Below are 16,692 nucleotides of genomic sequence, written 5' to 3'. Positions count from 1 at the left end.
AGAGGAAGAGGAGGAGAGGGAAAGAAGGGAGATGAGAAACCATGCAGCTGGCCTGCCTACTCAGTGAAACTTGTGAAGAAGGAAGCTGAGGAGACAGGAGAGAGAACAGCTAGGAGCCAACTCCGTCTGAAATTCGTGGGTGCCGGCCAGATTTTATGTCAACTTGACACAGGCCAGAGTCATTTGGAAAGAGAGAACCAGAATTGAAGAAGTGTCTCTATCAGACTGGCCTGTGGGCAAGCCTGTGGGGCATTTTTAAAAGGAGTGATTGATGTAAGAGGGCCCAGGCCATGGTGGGTGGCACCACCTCTGGGCAGGTGGTTCTGGGGTACAAAAAAGCAGACTGAACAAGCCAAGAAGGAACACTCCTCCATGAGTTCAGAATGAGCTCCTGCCTTTCAGGTTCCTGGAAGCAGAAGCCCCGGGTCAAAGGAAAGGAGGTGAGGCTTGGTACCACGTGGCAGGGTCAGAGCCCCTTGAAGAGAGCCCAGGAGAGGCTGCTGGTGTAGGTGCAGCCAACTAGCAGTAGAGACCCCAATACTTTGGAGATGCTACTAGCATGGGACAACCACCAATGACAGCAGCAGCTATGGAGTAGAGCTGGCTTGAGCCTACAAGACAAGCTGTATGTGCTGCAGAGGGCGGAACCAGGGAAGTACCGCCGCCTAGGTCTCTGGGAGCCTAGAATATTGGGAGTTGGTACCAGATGTCAAACATTGAACTTCTTCTATTGTCGAATTCTGGTTTATTTTGATTTGATTGTAACCATGTACGTGGTCCTCGGGTGTATCAGAAAGCAGACTGAGCCAGCCATGGGGAGTAAGCCAACGTTCCTCCATGGCCTCTGCTTCTCTTTCCTACCTCCAGGTTCTTGCCATGAGCTCCTGCTTTGATTTTTCTCAGGGATGGAGACTAGAAGTATACTTGGAAGTAGAAGATGAAGTAAACCCTTCCTTCCCCAGGTTGCTTTTGTTTATGGTGCTTAATCACAGCAAAAGAAACAATAACGACTGTGACTGGACACCTTGTTTAATGTTTTTTTTTAATGCATGCACAATTATATTTATTTGTAGGTATAACGTAGTTCATTGTATGTGTGCAGTGTGCAATGCTCAAACCAGGCTAGTCAGCATACCAGTCACCTCAAATATTTGGAGAAAAGTGCCATACATTCTAAAATGTGCACACTAAAAATGATCTTACGGGTGCAGAGAGTGGTATGGTGGTTGCAGAAGCTGGAAAGCGCAGAAGACTTGGGCAGAAAATGAAATAGGCAGGTTTCTGTGTCTAGATTTCCTGAGCAGCCATTCAGGTGCTGTGGGACAGATTGCCTCAGGAATGCCAGTGAAGTCCAGGAAGAATTTCCCAGCAGGTAAGCAGAGATAAGGAATGCTCCCCACCCCCACACACTGCCTACACCTCAAGGAAACCCAAGAGAATGTCTTCCAGGGACACGATGACTTCAAGATAAACATTTAAGTCAAATGGTCTTAAACTAGGGTAGAGGCACGTCTCTACAAATGCCAACTTTTTTTTTTTAAGACCAATAACTAAAATGTCATTCTCCATGTATTCTCATTTTCAGTTCTACCTTCCGAAGAAAAGACTTTTAAAAGCCTACTTTTAAAAGAAATAAAAATGTACAGTTCCTTCTGTGTGAAAAGGGAAAGTTAGCTCTTTTCTGGATGTATGGTGTGGGGAAGAGCCTGGGGGGGACCCAGGGGGAGGAGGGGGAGAAGAAGGAGAAGAGAAAGACCAGGAAGAACAAGCAGGCAGAGAACAGGAGGCGGGAGGAAGCCTCGGAATGGGGGAAGGAAACATCCAATTGTGGCTTTCCCCCAAACCAGTGTACTGAGAAGGGTCTAGCTCTTGCCCCAAAATGCAATGCAGGTTTCTTTGTTCTCAGTAAATCCGACCTCCATCTGTAGCTGGCTCGTTGGCCTTGCCTGCTCCATGAAGGATACCACATCATTTATACCTGCTCTCTCAGCACCGTCCCTGGGATTCTGCCCAGGATCATCTTCTGTACCTTCACATAGTCTCCCCAAACCCCCTTTAGATGGGTCTACAGCCCTACCTCCCAGACCTTTTCAGCTCCACCCACCTTCCAAGTCCCAGGCAGCAAAACAAAGCACCTGAGGCCTAGGATGCCTGTAGCTGGTGCTCAGAGCATTCCAAACCTTCTTCCCACTCCAGTGCCCAGGATGCCAGTGCCCCAGCTGCTCAGTGTAGACAGTGGAGCATATTCTTCATGGACTACTGTTCCCCCAAACTCTAGTTCTTTCTCAATTACTCAGTCGGTTTTCTATCACTGTAATAAAACACTGGAGGCAAGGTAATTTTAAGGAAAGGAAGGCCTAGTTTACAGCATAGTGCCAGAGCTGGCTCAGGCTCCTCCTATATCTTGGATAAGAACTGTCCCCTAACAAAGCTCATGTGTGTTAAAGCCCGAGTCTTTAGTTGTGGTGCTACTGAGAGGTGAATGGACCACGAGGACTGATGGATCAGTTAACCCACTTGTGAATTAGCTGTTTTTTCTTACAGCACTAGAGATGGATCCTCATACTTGCTGTATGGTAGGCAAATGTACCACCACTGAGCCAAGTCCCCAGTCCTGGATTCACAATGGTCATGGATGGCATTATTGGAAAGTGAGAGAAATATTAGCCGGTGAAGCCTTGCTAGACATCGCCGGGGACCCTTTCTCTCAATCTCTCTCTGCTTCCCAGCAAGCAGAAAGTAAGCAAGTTTGTTCTGACATGGTGTTTTCCCTCACCACAGGCTCACAGCAATAGAGCAAGCTGACCACTGTAGTATCTCGAATCATGAGCCAAAATAAACCAAACTAACCCCTTTTGCTCTTTTTAAGCAGTTCTTTCAGGTACTAGCCATGGTGGCAAAGGGAAATCAGAGGGCAGGGAAGGGACTAGTCTTTTAAAGTGACCATACCTTCAAAATCTCCAAACACATCACTACACAGGGGCCCATCGGGGGCCACACTCACATCATTTCTAAACCACAGACCCTCCCTCCTAACCATTTTTGTATCTAAAACGCCAAGGCCAGATTTGACAATGCATCTCTGAAGCACGCTCATGCCAAGCAGCCAGCCACAGTTTCACACCCCAGGAGCTTGTGCCGTCACCAGGAATCCACCTGTCTACAGTTGTGTCCAAATTTTGTCAGCTACTATCGGCTGAGGTCTCCCTGACCAAAGTGCTTCTTGGTTTTAGAGGAGATAGCGGGGGAGGGAGGCGGGGCAGCTGCTTCAGAATGAAGCCTTTAAGGATATGTTCTGGAAGGAGGGGCAAACCCTCATTTCCTTTCTATCCCACCTTTCCTGGTCCAGGTGGAAAGGAAAAAACAAAACAAAACAACAAATCTGCATCAACACATTATAATCTTTGTGAAAAGATACCAGTTTCACTACTGGTTTGCACGTGGTGTATGGAGACTGTACACGGATGTTATAGTGACTGCAGACACCATCACAAAGTGGCATATTATTAACTAAAAGGGCAAAACTGCTCTGTCCCAATACAGGTTTAAACTACAGATTCACCTATAAAACACTTCACTGTTCCTCCTCTTAACTCTGACTGACACTTGCAAGTTCACTTGACATCTTTGTCCTGCTCACTGGCCTCTCTAATTTCGCCACATGCCCCACTTGCCACCCTCTTGCCCTCTTCTCTAGGCACTGACTTCCTCCTGTAGCCAGAGCTCACTTCCGAAGTCGGCAGCCTTTCCCAGGCAGACGGAGCCATCCTGTCCCCACAGCCAGCTCTCCTGCCTCCCTGGGTTCCAGCCTCCCCCGTCCACAGTGCTCTGAGAGCAACATAAGCTGCTTAATCAGACAGCGTCGGCCACATTCCTAGTGCCAAACCCTGTCCTCATCCACATCTCTCCTTCCAGCATCCACTAAGCCATTCTCTTCTGGGAAGCAGACTGTGTCTTGCTCCCATTCCTAGCAAGGAGCCAGGCTGTGCTCCATGTACGCTGTGCTCTCTGGTTGAAAGAGAAGAGAGACGAATTCACCTGGAGAAGGTAGAAAGCATACAGGTAGAGCCTAAGAAAGGTTTTTCCAGGGTTGACAAAACTGCTTCTTCTAAAGTGCGTTTTCCTCTGCTTTGAATGTAATTTCTGGTAATGACCCACCCTGGCCCTAAGTTACTCCATTTAAGTCTAGCCCTGTCGGATACCATGACAAGTTCCCAAAAGAGAAGCTGGCTTGTGACTTACCGTAATACAAACTAGCAACTGTCATTCCTGGACAAAACAGTATCTAGACTCGAGGCTGATCTGACTCATAGGTTCCTATGGGTGTGAGGAAGCTTTCTCACCAGATTAAAATAATAAAGGCAGCTGTGCAATGGCACACCTGTGATCCTAGCACTGGCAACTGGAAGCAGGAGGAATGAAAGTTCGGGGCCTGCTTAGGCTAAAGAGTGAGGTTCTTTCTCCATAAAATAATAATAATAATTGTATTTCTTAATAAAATAAAATAAAGATATAAAACAAGCCCTCAGAACAAAACAACAAAATAACAAAAAACCAAACAAGACAAGGTTTCTCTGGCCAGACTCTTCTGCCTCCTTTGCAGGCTATGACCACAGTCCCTATGCCTAACTATGCTAACCTCCCTACCGCCCCACTCCCTCCCCTCCCCCCTGTAGACAGAAACCAGAGTTCCTGTTTTATACTATTTTTAACAGACAGTTAAGTGTTTTTTCTATTCCCTCCACCCTGGGGGGGAAAAAACTGCGTATTATTCAGTTTTGCCACTCTGACACTGTCCCCAGTTTCACTTGTCCATTTCCTAAGTTTTCATGACCCCATGGGTAAAGTCACACGCTTACAATGATTTTTGAATGAAACTCATTATTCAAAATGGACAAGGAGAAATGGGATCAAATTACAGTAAAATAGACAGAGTGAATTCTAGTGTTCTGAAGCAATGTAGGCCAACAACAGTCACTGGTGAGTTACTGCGTATCTCAGAACAGGCAGTGATTTTGAATGTTCACTGAGGTTCTCAGCAGGCCACAGTGCTTCTGCCAACCTTGGTGATTTAAATTTGATGCTGAGACCCCACATAACGGAAGGGGAGAACAGACTCCCACAGATCGCCTTCTGATCTTTACATGTATGTGTGTGCACAAACATGTACACATAATAAAAAAATGTGTTGTTTTTTTTTCAAGTCACATTGAACTGGGGGACAGTAGCACATGTCTGTAATCCCAGAGGCAGAATGATGGTGAGCTGGGGGTCAGCCTGGGCTATAGAGCAAGACGCTGTCTCAAATATGACAGACAGGAATAATCATACCATGTATTATGAATATGCATAATTGCTCTTATCAATTAAAATATTCTTAATGTTGAAAGGAGAACACTGTCGTGCCTGAATATGTCTACTAAATATGATATATTTATGTCCCTTTGTTTAGAACATCAAAATTGTTAATTATATCAGAGTGCTAATTCATGGAGTCTCTGTAGAAAAGGATTTTCTGTGTCATGGAACATCAACGCAGAGACTATGTCATCTTACGGGTGAGAGACACTGGGGCCTTGGAGAGAACATTTCCAGGGAGGAGCATGCTTCTTGGCTCATAGGTCAATGCTTTCTACATCATGAACACTATCGCTAGTGCCCTTTCCCAAACTGCTGTGGTGTTTCTTCTGTCTCGTGGGATGAGGCAAACACCAGTTGTGTAGTCTTACTGTGCCCTGAGAAATCATGGTTTCCGGGCAATGCTGCACACTGAGGCATCTTGTCCTGATCACCACAGCCCCGTTATCTACAGCAGCTTTCAGATCACAATATTCTCTTGGAATTAATTATTTCTCACTTCATTGCTGTCCTTTCCCACCCTGGTGCCATCAAGTGGACATGAAAGTGCAAGGGCCGCATTTTCAAGAGGCACTCATGAAAATTCGAAGGAAAGGGGAAAGATGAAGAAAGCAGGACTGAATGTGGCCTTGTCATAGATGCCCAAGCCAAGCCAGTGGCTGGAGGCTTCAACTTGCCAGTGATTCGGATCCTATGTGTCAGTGCCTCTTTCTCTGCTGAAATAAACTGAAGTGGGTGGCAACAGCAGCCAGGCTACAGATAACAGTATGAAGGGCTGATGTGTAACTTGGTGGCACAATGCTTGCCTTGCATGCACCGGTGCTGAATTTGTTTTTAAATTTGAAATAAGTATTTGAACGTAAAGCAGTTCCTTTATTCCAGCAGTTCTCACCCTTCCTAATCCCATGGCCCTTTAATATAGTTCCTCATGCTGTAGTGACACCAATCGTGAAATTATTTTCATTGTTACTTCATAACTGTCATTTTGCTTCTGTTATGAATCATAATGTAAATATCTGTGTTTTCTTATGGTCTTAGGCAACCCTCAGGAAAGGGTCATTTGGTCTCCCAGAGAGGTCCTGATCTACTGCTGCTTTATTAGAACATTATAGGGGCAATGACGGTGGTGAAGGAATGATGCTGGATAACAGCGTGAGCTGGGAAGTGAGAGCCTGGCTTCCATTCCTCACAAAGACGGAGGAAAGATATAGCATGAATATCACATTGTATCTGATGACACTGTGACATACTCTAGAAGCTTCCTCAGGACGTTCCCATCCTGACCCTTCCAGCCAACTTATCACAAAATGACAACAGATCAGTCTCCTAGATTCTGAGAGAGGCTGAGAGATACTTAGATTGAGGTTTGCACCTTTCTTCAGTTTACTAGTTTCAAACGAAAATTGTGACTTCAAACTTAATACCAAGCAGTGCGATATATCTTGAGGACAATGACTGCATCACACAAAGATTGGGTCAGATGCAGTGGTTCTCATGTGTGATCCTACCACAGGGGAAGCAGAGCAAGAGGATTAGGAGTTCATGGCGAGCCACAGTAGAAAAAAAGATGTATGTTGACAGTAAAGATGAATGGACAGAAGAAAGGGGTTAAAGAAATCATTAACTCAGCAAGGCCACTGTTCTTTCTACCTGCAAAGGAGGGAAAACACTTGTGCTGGCAGGATGGATGCTGACCACCAAACAACAATGCAATTCAGGTGAATGAGCCAAATATCTGTAGTCAAAAAGACCAGGATTAAGGCCTAGCAATTCTACCTGCAAGACCAAGTTTACTCACACATCTGTGAAACACATTAAGCAGCAATATAAATGCATCAAAGTTGTTGGGCTCTCACTGAGTAAGGGCGTGTGTGTGGCGGGGGAGGGGTGCTTCATAACCTAGAAGAAGCTAAAACAAATGTCAGCTGTTGCCATGATCATAACAAATTGGCTTTTGCAACTTTGCTTGTGGATAGTTGTATTTCATTTCTGGTAAAACTGCACTTCTGAGATGCTGCTGCCAAGTAGCAAAAAACTGCTCTGCTTCACTGGGTCGGAAAGACAACAGGTCTTATCTGATCACCATATGGCCCTTTGAACTTTGTACTTTATTTTCTTCTCAGTTTCCCAGGCCTGTGATTCCACCTCTGGTTCTGCCCCAGGATATTAACTAATGTCAATCCCTTCTTCTGCTAAGCGTGTTTCTTCTACCTGGAATTTAAGCGAAGGTATTCTGCTCAGAAATGTCAAACTTCTAAAGCATCGCTTTCCTCTCTCAGCCAAGAAAAGCACAAAACCGCTTCATTAAGTACAAGGAGAAAAGCTGTGAAGAAATCTGTTCTAGTCAACATTTCTTCATTCTCTACCCAGTGAGCAGGAGGTACGTGGGCTGAGTGGAGTGGCTGAAGAGTCTGGACATACTTGGGCCCCGTGAGACTTTTCAGAGCTTCCCTGAGACAGGAAGTAATGAAATCAGCTGTCACATGAACTGGGAGGTGGCCATGTGCACCATGGGTTTCCTGTCTCAGCAGGACACCCAAGGAGGGTGGGGAGGAGAAAGAAGAGAAGTTGTAACTCTGCCCCTCATACTTTCCTCCGTTTTCCTGAGGCTCTGATTGCTAGCAGACCTGGCTCCTGTCCTGATAACCAGTCTCTGCTACTGACATGTCTCCAAGGTTTATCCATGGTAAACAACAATTTTCTCCACTCTTGGAGGCAAATGACAATAGTAATGGGACAGAGTGACTACTGACGTATTATACCCCCTGTTAACTGATTAAGTGAGGGTTCAAATAACAAGCGCACTCATCTGATTTCCACCCCAAGAAATAATCTGGGGAAAAGATGTAGATGTAGGGTGGATTAGCCAACTATCTGGCCACCAGCTATCAGCTTATTAATATTCACTATTATCATGCGATTCACCACAGAAAATGGACAGAGTTAACTAGAGGCAGGTGAAAAATTAAAAGAGGGATTATATAGGTATGGAAACTTTAAAAAAAAATACAGGAAAGAGGAGACAGCACATTGGATAATGCCACCATAAACAGAACCCAGGGCATCACAATGGCATCGGTGACATTGCAGAATTCAGTGGGCGAGGGAGTCAACTTCATACTAATGCCAGTGGTGAGTCCACCATCTCAATTACTGTAAAAAAAAAAATCACAAGCAAAGGGAATAAATAAAGGAATAATAGGGGCTCTCACCAGCTGCACCCTGAGGGAAAGAGTAGGAGAGAGTCTGGGTGAGGCTATTGTCTTGAACAAACACAAACTCAGAAGGAGCTAGAGTTTAGTTATGAAGAAAACAAATTGGGCTGGGGGTATAGCTGGGTGACAGACACAGGCTTCATATGTGCCAAGTCTTGGATTCAACCTATGAAGGAATGAAGGGAAAGAGGTAGTCAAGGAGGAAGAGAGAGAGGATGAAAGGAAAAAAGGAAGGAGGAAGGGAGAAAGGAGAGAGGGAGGTCAGGATGGAAAGAGGAAGGAAGGACAGAAGGAAGGCGTCCCCTAAATAGGCTTGGTGTCCAGTTGCACAGCCTTAGTTAGAGAAGGCACGATGGGCATCATGCCTGCAAGGACCAAAGACCCAGAGTGCAACTATTCCCTCATCTTATTTATAAGTCTCAAGAGATTACCATTTATATATATGGCAGCCTCTGACACCCAGACTTAGACCTCAGAAATTTAAACTTCAACAAGATAACATTTTATCAAACAAGATGTATGAAACTAAATACAAATACCCATGTAAAAAGAGAAACACATCATTTAAATTCAGCATGCACTTGCTGTGTGTAATGTCCGATCCGAAGAGCTATGGGCACAGACTGACCCTCAGGCAGGATGAAGAGCGAGCCTGTGTAGGTCTTAGGCCACATGGGCCACGTTTCCATATCCCTGACTCACGTGGCAAACCTTTGCTGTGATCCTCTAGTCTCTGGCCTACTAGGAAACCTCACTGCCCTAGCACAGAGCGCCTTTTTATCTGTGTTCATATCAGACTTCTGCTTTCTCAGCTTCCTGTTCTGCTAGCTTTGGGGGATCCACAGCTGCTCCCAGCAATATTGCTTTTACCTCAGGGCAGTAGTCTTCATATTGTGGTCCTCAATGTATGGAGCCCTGCACTGGCACCCCAGAGCCAGGGCTGCTGGCTCCTCTCCTTTCTTCTCTTCTCCTCAAATGTACTTTTCCTTGCTGCACCAGGTGTGTTGCTTGTTTTCTGGCTGATTTGCTTTTGTTTATAAACACACTTCAGGAAGTATAGGACTCCAAAGAAAAAAAACTCTTGGGTTGGTACTGGAAACATTACAAATAAATGTATCTCAAAGTCCTAATGAGACAACCAATTGGAAGGAAGAAGAGGAAAGGCTCGCAGGGAATACAGGTCTCCTTCGGGGATGCCAAGGACTTCAAAGTATCAGCATATTAGTGTCACGACTCAATTAAACACTTTTTTCACAAACTGTGATGTCCTGCATGTTTAGACATACACACACACACACACACACACACACACACAGTGCTCCTGGAGCACTCAAGGGGAGTCCCTTCTCCCTGGGAAGAGACATCACATCTGCAGAGCACACATTCACTGGGCTTTTCAAATACGTCACCTGTGCTGAAAAGTCAATGAGCTTTGGGAGCAGCACCTTGCCACCTTCGTCACTCTTGAGGAAATCCAGCAAGCTGCCTGCAGACAGAAGAATGACAGGTCAACGAAGCTCAAATACATGAGTAAAAAAAGTCCCGTCGAGGGACTTGCGGTGGAGCTTGGGGGTGGAGCTCTTCTCCAGCATGCTCACAACCCTGGAGTTTGTTATATCCAGTACTGAAAAAAAGAAAATTGCTGTCAGGGAGAAGACCCCATGACATGATGGGCTTTGCAGCACTGGACGGCTAGAAAAGCTTTTCCTTAGATTGGTCAAATGCAATCCCTTGCACTCTGGCTACGCTCAAGGTAGTGAGAATGATGGATGTTGTCTTCTCTCTACAGGTATGTGAAACTGTGTTTCAGAGAATGGACCAGCATGTTCATATTCTGCAGCTGCCTGATCACTAGTCAGCTTTCCTGGGACAGAAAGACAGGAGGCGTGTCCTTATGGAAAAGCCTTTCCCTTGCAGGCATCAGGCTAAGCTTGCTCTGACCTATTCCAGCAAAGATACAGACCTCAGAAGAGCCAAAGTCTCTGGGAGAGCTGGTGCACTGGAGACAAGGTGGTTTACTAAATACAGCATCGACAGCAGCCTCTCCTACTTCCTCTGGTTTCATATCTTTGAGACCTCCTTTCCCATTAGAACTACGAGCGCCAATCTCACAGCCAGCCTTGGTCTACTCCTTATTGCCAAGCCGTTGCTAAGTGGGTCGCAGAGCTCTGTAGGAGTTTTTGTAAGGATGTAAGCAAGGGGATTTAAGGTGAACAGTATGGGGCTTGGCGGGCAGTAAGTGCTCAGTAGACACTGCACTACATCACTCATGACACAGAATCGTGGAATAGCACTTAGTCCTTAGTGAGGCAAGGCACTGGTAGATGATAAACACCCAGCCAACAGTATTGTTTAAAGGAAACTCCATGCCTGTATTTATGGTTAAAATAGTATTAGTTAATCCAACAGTATTTATGGAATCACAAAGCACCTAGCCCAGAGTATGATTTCTCAGTTACAGCAACCGAAGTCATATAGTTTTGTTTATATGTTTAACAATATCCTTGAGGCTGGGGACACGGCTCAATCAGAACGCACTTTCCCAGCCTTTGGAAAAAGCAAAACACAAACAAGACAACACATATCCTCTTCCGGGAAACATTTTGAGTAAATGCTATTGTGAATAGCAATTATTAACAGGTAGTAAGTTAAACATACATAATGTCCATGCTTCTAATGTACTGGCTAGTAAGACTTCCTATTAGCTCAATGCTAGACTACTTGTACACTGTGAGGACTTAAATGTGATCTCCAACATTAAAGCCAATTACTAATGTATTGGCTATGATGAGCAATTATTAATTTAGGGTTATTGCTCATGCTGCTTTTTCTCTTCACTTTTTGAATACTTCCAAAGACTTTAAAGAAAGTGAGAGTTTATGAGTATCTCTACGAGAATGAAGACAAGGAAAAGAATGGTGATTGAAACCCATCCTGAAAAAGGGTTAGTATAAGGAAAAATGGCTACTTAGAACCTCTTCTTCAGGACTGGAGAGATGGCTCAGTGATTAAGAGCACTGGCTGTTCTTCCAGAGGTCCTGAGTTCAATTCCCAGCAACCACGTGGTTGCTCACAACCATCTATAATGAGATCTGCTGCGGTCTTCTGGTGTGTAGGCATACATGCAGTCAGAATACTGTACAAATAATAAATAAATCTTAACAAACAAACAAACAAACAAACAAAAACCTCTTCTTCAGAGATTCCACAACACAGAGATTTAACCTCCATGGATTAAAAAAAAAGTAACTTTGTGTACTACAAAAGCTCTCCACCTGAGCCACATTCTCAGACCCTACGTGGACAATGTAAAGTAACACTCAGAAATTTAAATAATGCTAAAGAAAATTAAGCAGTTTTAGAATTATGACTACTCGTATTTTAAGTATATAAGAAAAATGCTGCCCTCAGGCTACGCTAATGAAAATGTCCTCCTTCTCTTACTTCCCGACTTTCCAGTACTGAGCACCCTTCACATTAAAGTGAAGGCCTGCCTCCTCCACGGTACAGACTCTAGATGCTACTCACCCTTGGCCATGAACTCGGTGATGATGTAGATGGGCTCCTCCTTGGTGACCACAGCGTAGAGCCGCACTAACTTGTCATGCTGCAGGGTCTTCATGAGGTTGGCTTCTTCCAGGAACGCCTGCACGGACATGGTGCCCGGCTTGAGGGTCTTTACAGCCACCTTCGTGCTGTTGTTATAGTAACCTGGGCAGATGAAAGAAAGCAGAGCACGGTGTTCAAAGGGAGAATTCAGACGCTGCACTTCTGAAATACGGAGTGGGGAGGCTTTTTACAGGCTGAGCAAAGCCAAGATAACTCACGCTGTGCTGTTAAAAAAACCAAAGGCGTGATGACGGCACGGTATGCGGAGCTTTTGCACTCTTTCCACAAAAGTTTAAAATTATTGCAAAATAATTTTATAAAACGACAGTTGTGAAAGTTCCATATGAATTTTACCAGGAGGACTAATATTTTCCTCCTCTAGTTAAAAGAATGTTATTTGAGGCAAAATAAACAAGAAAACCAAAGCTTTATAATAAAAGTGAAAACCAGAGAGTATGAGAGAGCATGCAAAAGAAAATTATATCAACACACATATTAATTAATCACTGGTTATTATTAATGGTTATTATTAATTTTAGTTTAGCTTAGTTTCTTTTTTCTTTTTAGACACTATGTAGCATTGGTTGGCCTCAACCTAGTGTTCCTCCTACCCCCATCTCCTGAGTTCTGGGATTTGAGTGTGAGCCTCCAATGCCTGGCTTGTATCACATTTACAATCAGGAAGAAGTGTAGTAGTTATAAAAGCAGTTTATATACATGCTTGAAAGTATGCTATGCCAGAGCCAAACAAATATTTCCCAAGGTTTTCCGAGGACTGGCCTGCAGAGACTCGGTGAGGAAGGGTTTGCTGCTGAAGGCAAGGGGTCACACCTGGCCACCTTTCCAGAAGAGAGCCCTTTGGGCAAGAAACCTGAATGTCTTCTGCAGTGTTTCCCATGCCCTCAGCAACACTGGCTCATAGAATCCCTTGAGAAATGATAACTGTTCAATGAAGTTCCTTCAAGGTTTCTCTATTTTGGAAACTGCCTCCATGAAATACCTAAGTTTAATGCAGATTTTCTTAGGAAACCCTTTTTCTTTTCAGTAATTTGGCAAAGCAGAAATGTAAGCAATAAATGAAATTCCCTTTTCCTGGCCTCTGTTTCCATAGTTCTCTGGGAAGTGCAGAAAAATAAAAATAAAAATAAAGCTGAGGAGGGATGTTCAGCCGGTAGCACCTGAAAATTCTGCTGGGGTGTCACTTGCTGGGGCTCATTTTTGCAGCTACCCTCAGACAGTGGCCTGGGAGTGGATAGGGCCCTTTCTATGCTAGTGAATCCTCTGTGACAAGCAGCGGGCTCAAACAGTGACTTCTGGATGGTAGCATTTTGGGTGACTTCTACTTGGTTTTGCTCTTTTCCACTTTTATTAAATTTGTCACAAATTATTGAATATGTGTATCTTTTTACGAACAAAATTATTATTGTTGTTGTTATTTCAAACAAATATTTCCAAAATAAGCAGGAAAAAAAAAACATTAGTTTTCTATGAGTACCCGTAGCTGGCTATTTTTCTTCTGGTCACTAAGAATGAGTTCTCTGGGTGGGGATGTAGCTCAGCGGTAGAGTGCTCCTGTGTGAGGGCCTGTGTTCCAGCATGCCGAGCCTCGCAAAGAAAGGAGGAGGAAAAGAGGTAGAGGGAGAGAAAGAGGAGGCAGTGACCGGTTTCTATGAAAATATTTACTTTCTATTATACTATGTTACACTTTATTATACTTTATGGTGTAATAAGATCAACAAGTGTAAGACCATGTAGGAGAGAAGGAAATAATGTAGTGGAAATAAGTTTTAAAACACACGGAAGACAGTAATAGAAAAGGGAACAAAAGCTACCACCTGAACATCACGGAACGCTGAATAAATTATGTTGATTTGCCATTTAAATAGAAAAATGGTGCCTTTTCATATACCTTAAGAGCAATTTAAAAACAGATCTTATTCGTAAAGTCTTTTAAATTGCATTTGAGAAGGTCAGAGGTAACGGGCACCAGTTGCTCTTGCAGAGGACTCAAGTTTGAGTCCCAGCACCCCCAGGTGGTTCACAACCCTCTATCATTCCAGCTCCGGGGTCTTCAATGCCCTCTTATGACCTCTGGGAGCATGAAGTCTGCGTCAAGTACACATACACACATGCAGGTCAAACACTTACCCATTAAATAAAACAAACAAATCTATAAAAAAATAAATTACACCATACCGTAGATTGCATCATGAGTGTTTTGTTAATTTATAAACAAGTGTTCAGTTATATGAGCTGAAGACTGGTAGTAAGGCATAAGAAAATATACTCTCAGGAATAGGGAGGTAGGTCAGAGAGTAAAGTGATCCAAGTATGGAGACTTGGATCCCCAGCATGCACATAAACGGCTGGGACAGGTCTGTAACTCCAGTGCGGATGGGACAGAGACAGGATTCCTAGAGCTCACTGGCCAGTGAGTCTAGACAAGTTCAAGGTGCAGTTATTCCCCTGGCTCAATAAATAAGCTGGAGAGCAAATGAGGAAGATACCCAGTTTCAGCCTTTACACAGAGAGAGAGAGAGAGAGAGAGACAGAGAGAGAGAGAGAGAGAGAGAGAGAGAGAGAGAGAGAGAGGGAGGGAGAGGAGAGGGAGAAAGAGAGGAAGAAGGGGAGAAGGGGAGAAGGGGAGGGAAAAAGAGAAGAGGTGGAGGTGGGGTGTTGAAAATATTCTACAACTGACAAGTCACTAGTATCTTGAATCTGTAATTCCTGGAAATCAGTTAAGTAGCAAAGCAGTAAAGGCATAAGTGCACATTCCCTAAAGGAGAAAAATCCAGTGACTCAGATGTACAAAATGAATTCAGAGAAATGCAAAAGAAGCTATAAGGACCCAAAGCAACAAGTATGGCAATGGCTTTGAGGAGAGGCAGACAGATCTCTGCGTTCCAGGCCAGCCTGGTCTACAGCGTGAGTCTAGTACAGCCAAGGCTACAGGGAAAAACCCTGTCTTGACAAAACCAAAATAAGAAAGAAAGAAAGAAAGAAAGAAAGAAAGAAAGAAAGAAAGAAGGAAGGAAGGAAGGAAGGAAGGAAGGAAGGAAGGAAGGAAAGAAAGAAAGAAAGAAAGAAAGAAAGAAAGAAAGAAAGAAAGAAAGAAAGAAAGGCAATATTGAGAGGAACAAGTGAAACTAGGACCTGTTGACAGTATTAATAGAACAATGGTTCATAAATGGTGCTCCCTATACAATCCATAGAGGATTGGCCCAGCTCCATCATCCACAGGGGTTTGGTCTATGACCCTGGAGCATACAAAAATCCGAGGATATCTTCAGCACAGAATGGCACAGTATTTGCATCTAATCTGTGCACATTGTTATGGATACTTTTAATCACCTCCAGCTAACTTATGATATCTAGTAAGATGCAAATGCTATGCACACAGTTATTAGACTGCATTATTTAGGTACAAAGAAAAAAAATCTACCTATTCAGTGTGAGTGCAACCCTCTCCCCAAATATTTTCCATCCAAGATAGGTTGAATCCACAGGCATGGAGGCTGACTGTACTTTATGACCCAGTAAATTCATTCCTCCTAGAAAAAACTCAGGCATTCTTGCAGCACCAAAAAATACAGTGTTCACAGTACCCACAACCTGAGATATCTTTGATTTCATCAGTGAATGTTGAAATGAATGAATAAAATCAGTATGCTGTGCATATACACAAACAACAGTATGTAACAATAGCAGCACATTAAATGTTACAACAGTCCAAAACATGGATCGGTTCATTAAAAATGTCTAACAAAAGAGGAAAGAATAAGAGAATACATTCAGCACGACCCATTTATGTTAAGCCCAGACAAAGCTGAATTATACTGTTTGATGTATGCTGTACCATACACAAAAGTATGGTATAAACCATATATATATATATATATATATATGTATATATATAACACATATATATATGTTTTCTTTAACTGTGACAGTTAAAGAAAACATACACATATACACATATATGTATACATATGCATACATATGTGTATATATGTGTGTGTGTGTAGCACTAAAGCACTAATACACATATGTGTATGTGTGTGTGTGTGTGTGTGTGTGTGTGTGTGTGTGTAGCCCTAAAGCATAGCTCCACTTCCAACACTTTAGGGAAAAAGGTCAAGAAATTATGACAAAGGTCAGAATGGCTGCTGTTCCTGGGGGTATATGAGGCTGTGTTTGGGAAAGGACAGGAAGGACTCTATGTCTGACAAGTTTCCTCTGTGGAACTTATAATTACTTGGGGCTATCGCTGCAGTAGCTTTTCTTTGGACTTGTTACATCACCTAGAATCAAAGTTACAGAGACAAAAGTCGCTCCCACTCATCATCATGAAAACAATGGAGCCTGGAAACTTTTACTTCCTTTGAAATGATGAAAGATATGCTTTCCAGAGGTAGAGCAAAAGTCATCAGGAAATAATGCAGCTGCATAAGACATTGAAGGTGCTGATAAGGAATTTGGAATCAACAGTGGCTAAACAGCTGTGTCTGCA

The 16,692-nt window shown here is 43.6% G+C and overlaps 1 protein-coding gene across 4 annotated transcripts in view; it reads right to left on the bottom strand.

Moving 5' to 3' along the window:
- Positions 1-16,692, bottom strand: part of Lyn (LYN proto-oncogene, Src family tyrosine kinase) — a 117,771-nt gene that overhangs the window by 30,000 nt on the left and 71,079 nt on the right. For all 4 annotated transcript variants that reach the window (XM_060385932.1, XM_060385933.1, XM_060385934.1 and 1 more), the window contains exons 9-10: positions 12,102-12,284; positions 9,983-10,059 (exon numbers count right to left, since the gene is read on the bottom strand). In XM_060385932.1, the coding sequence (XP_060241915.1) occupies positions 9,983-10,059; positions 12,102-12,284 (260 nt within the window). The remainder of the gene's footprint in view (positions 1-9,982; positions 10,060-12,101; positions 12,285-16,692) is intronic.

This window comes from Meriones unguiculatus, chromosome 6 (genome assembly GCF_030254825.1).
Source record: "Meriones unguiculatus strain TT.TT164.6M chromosome 6, Bangor_MerUng_6.1, whole genome shotgun sequence".
Lineage (NCBI taxonomy): Eukaryota > Metazoa > Chordata > Mammalia > Rodentia > Muridae > Meriones > Meriones unguiculatus.
The sequence above is the reverse complement of the archived record's forward strand: the minus strand, read 5'-3'. Positions and strand labels throughout refer to the sequence as shown.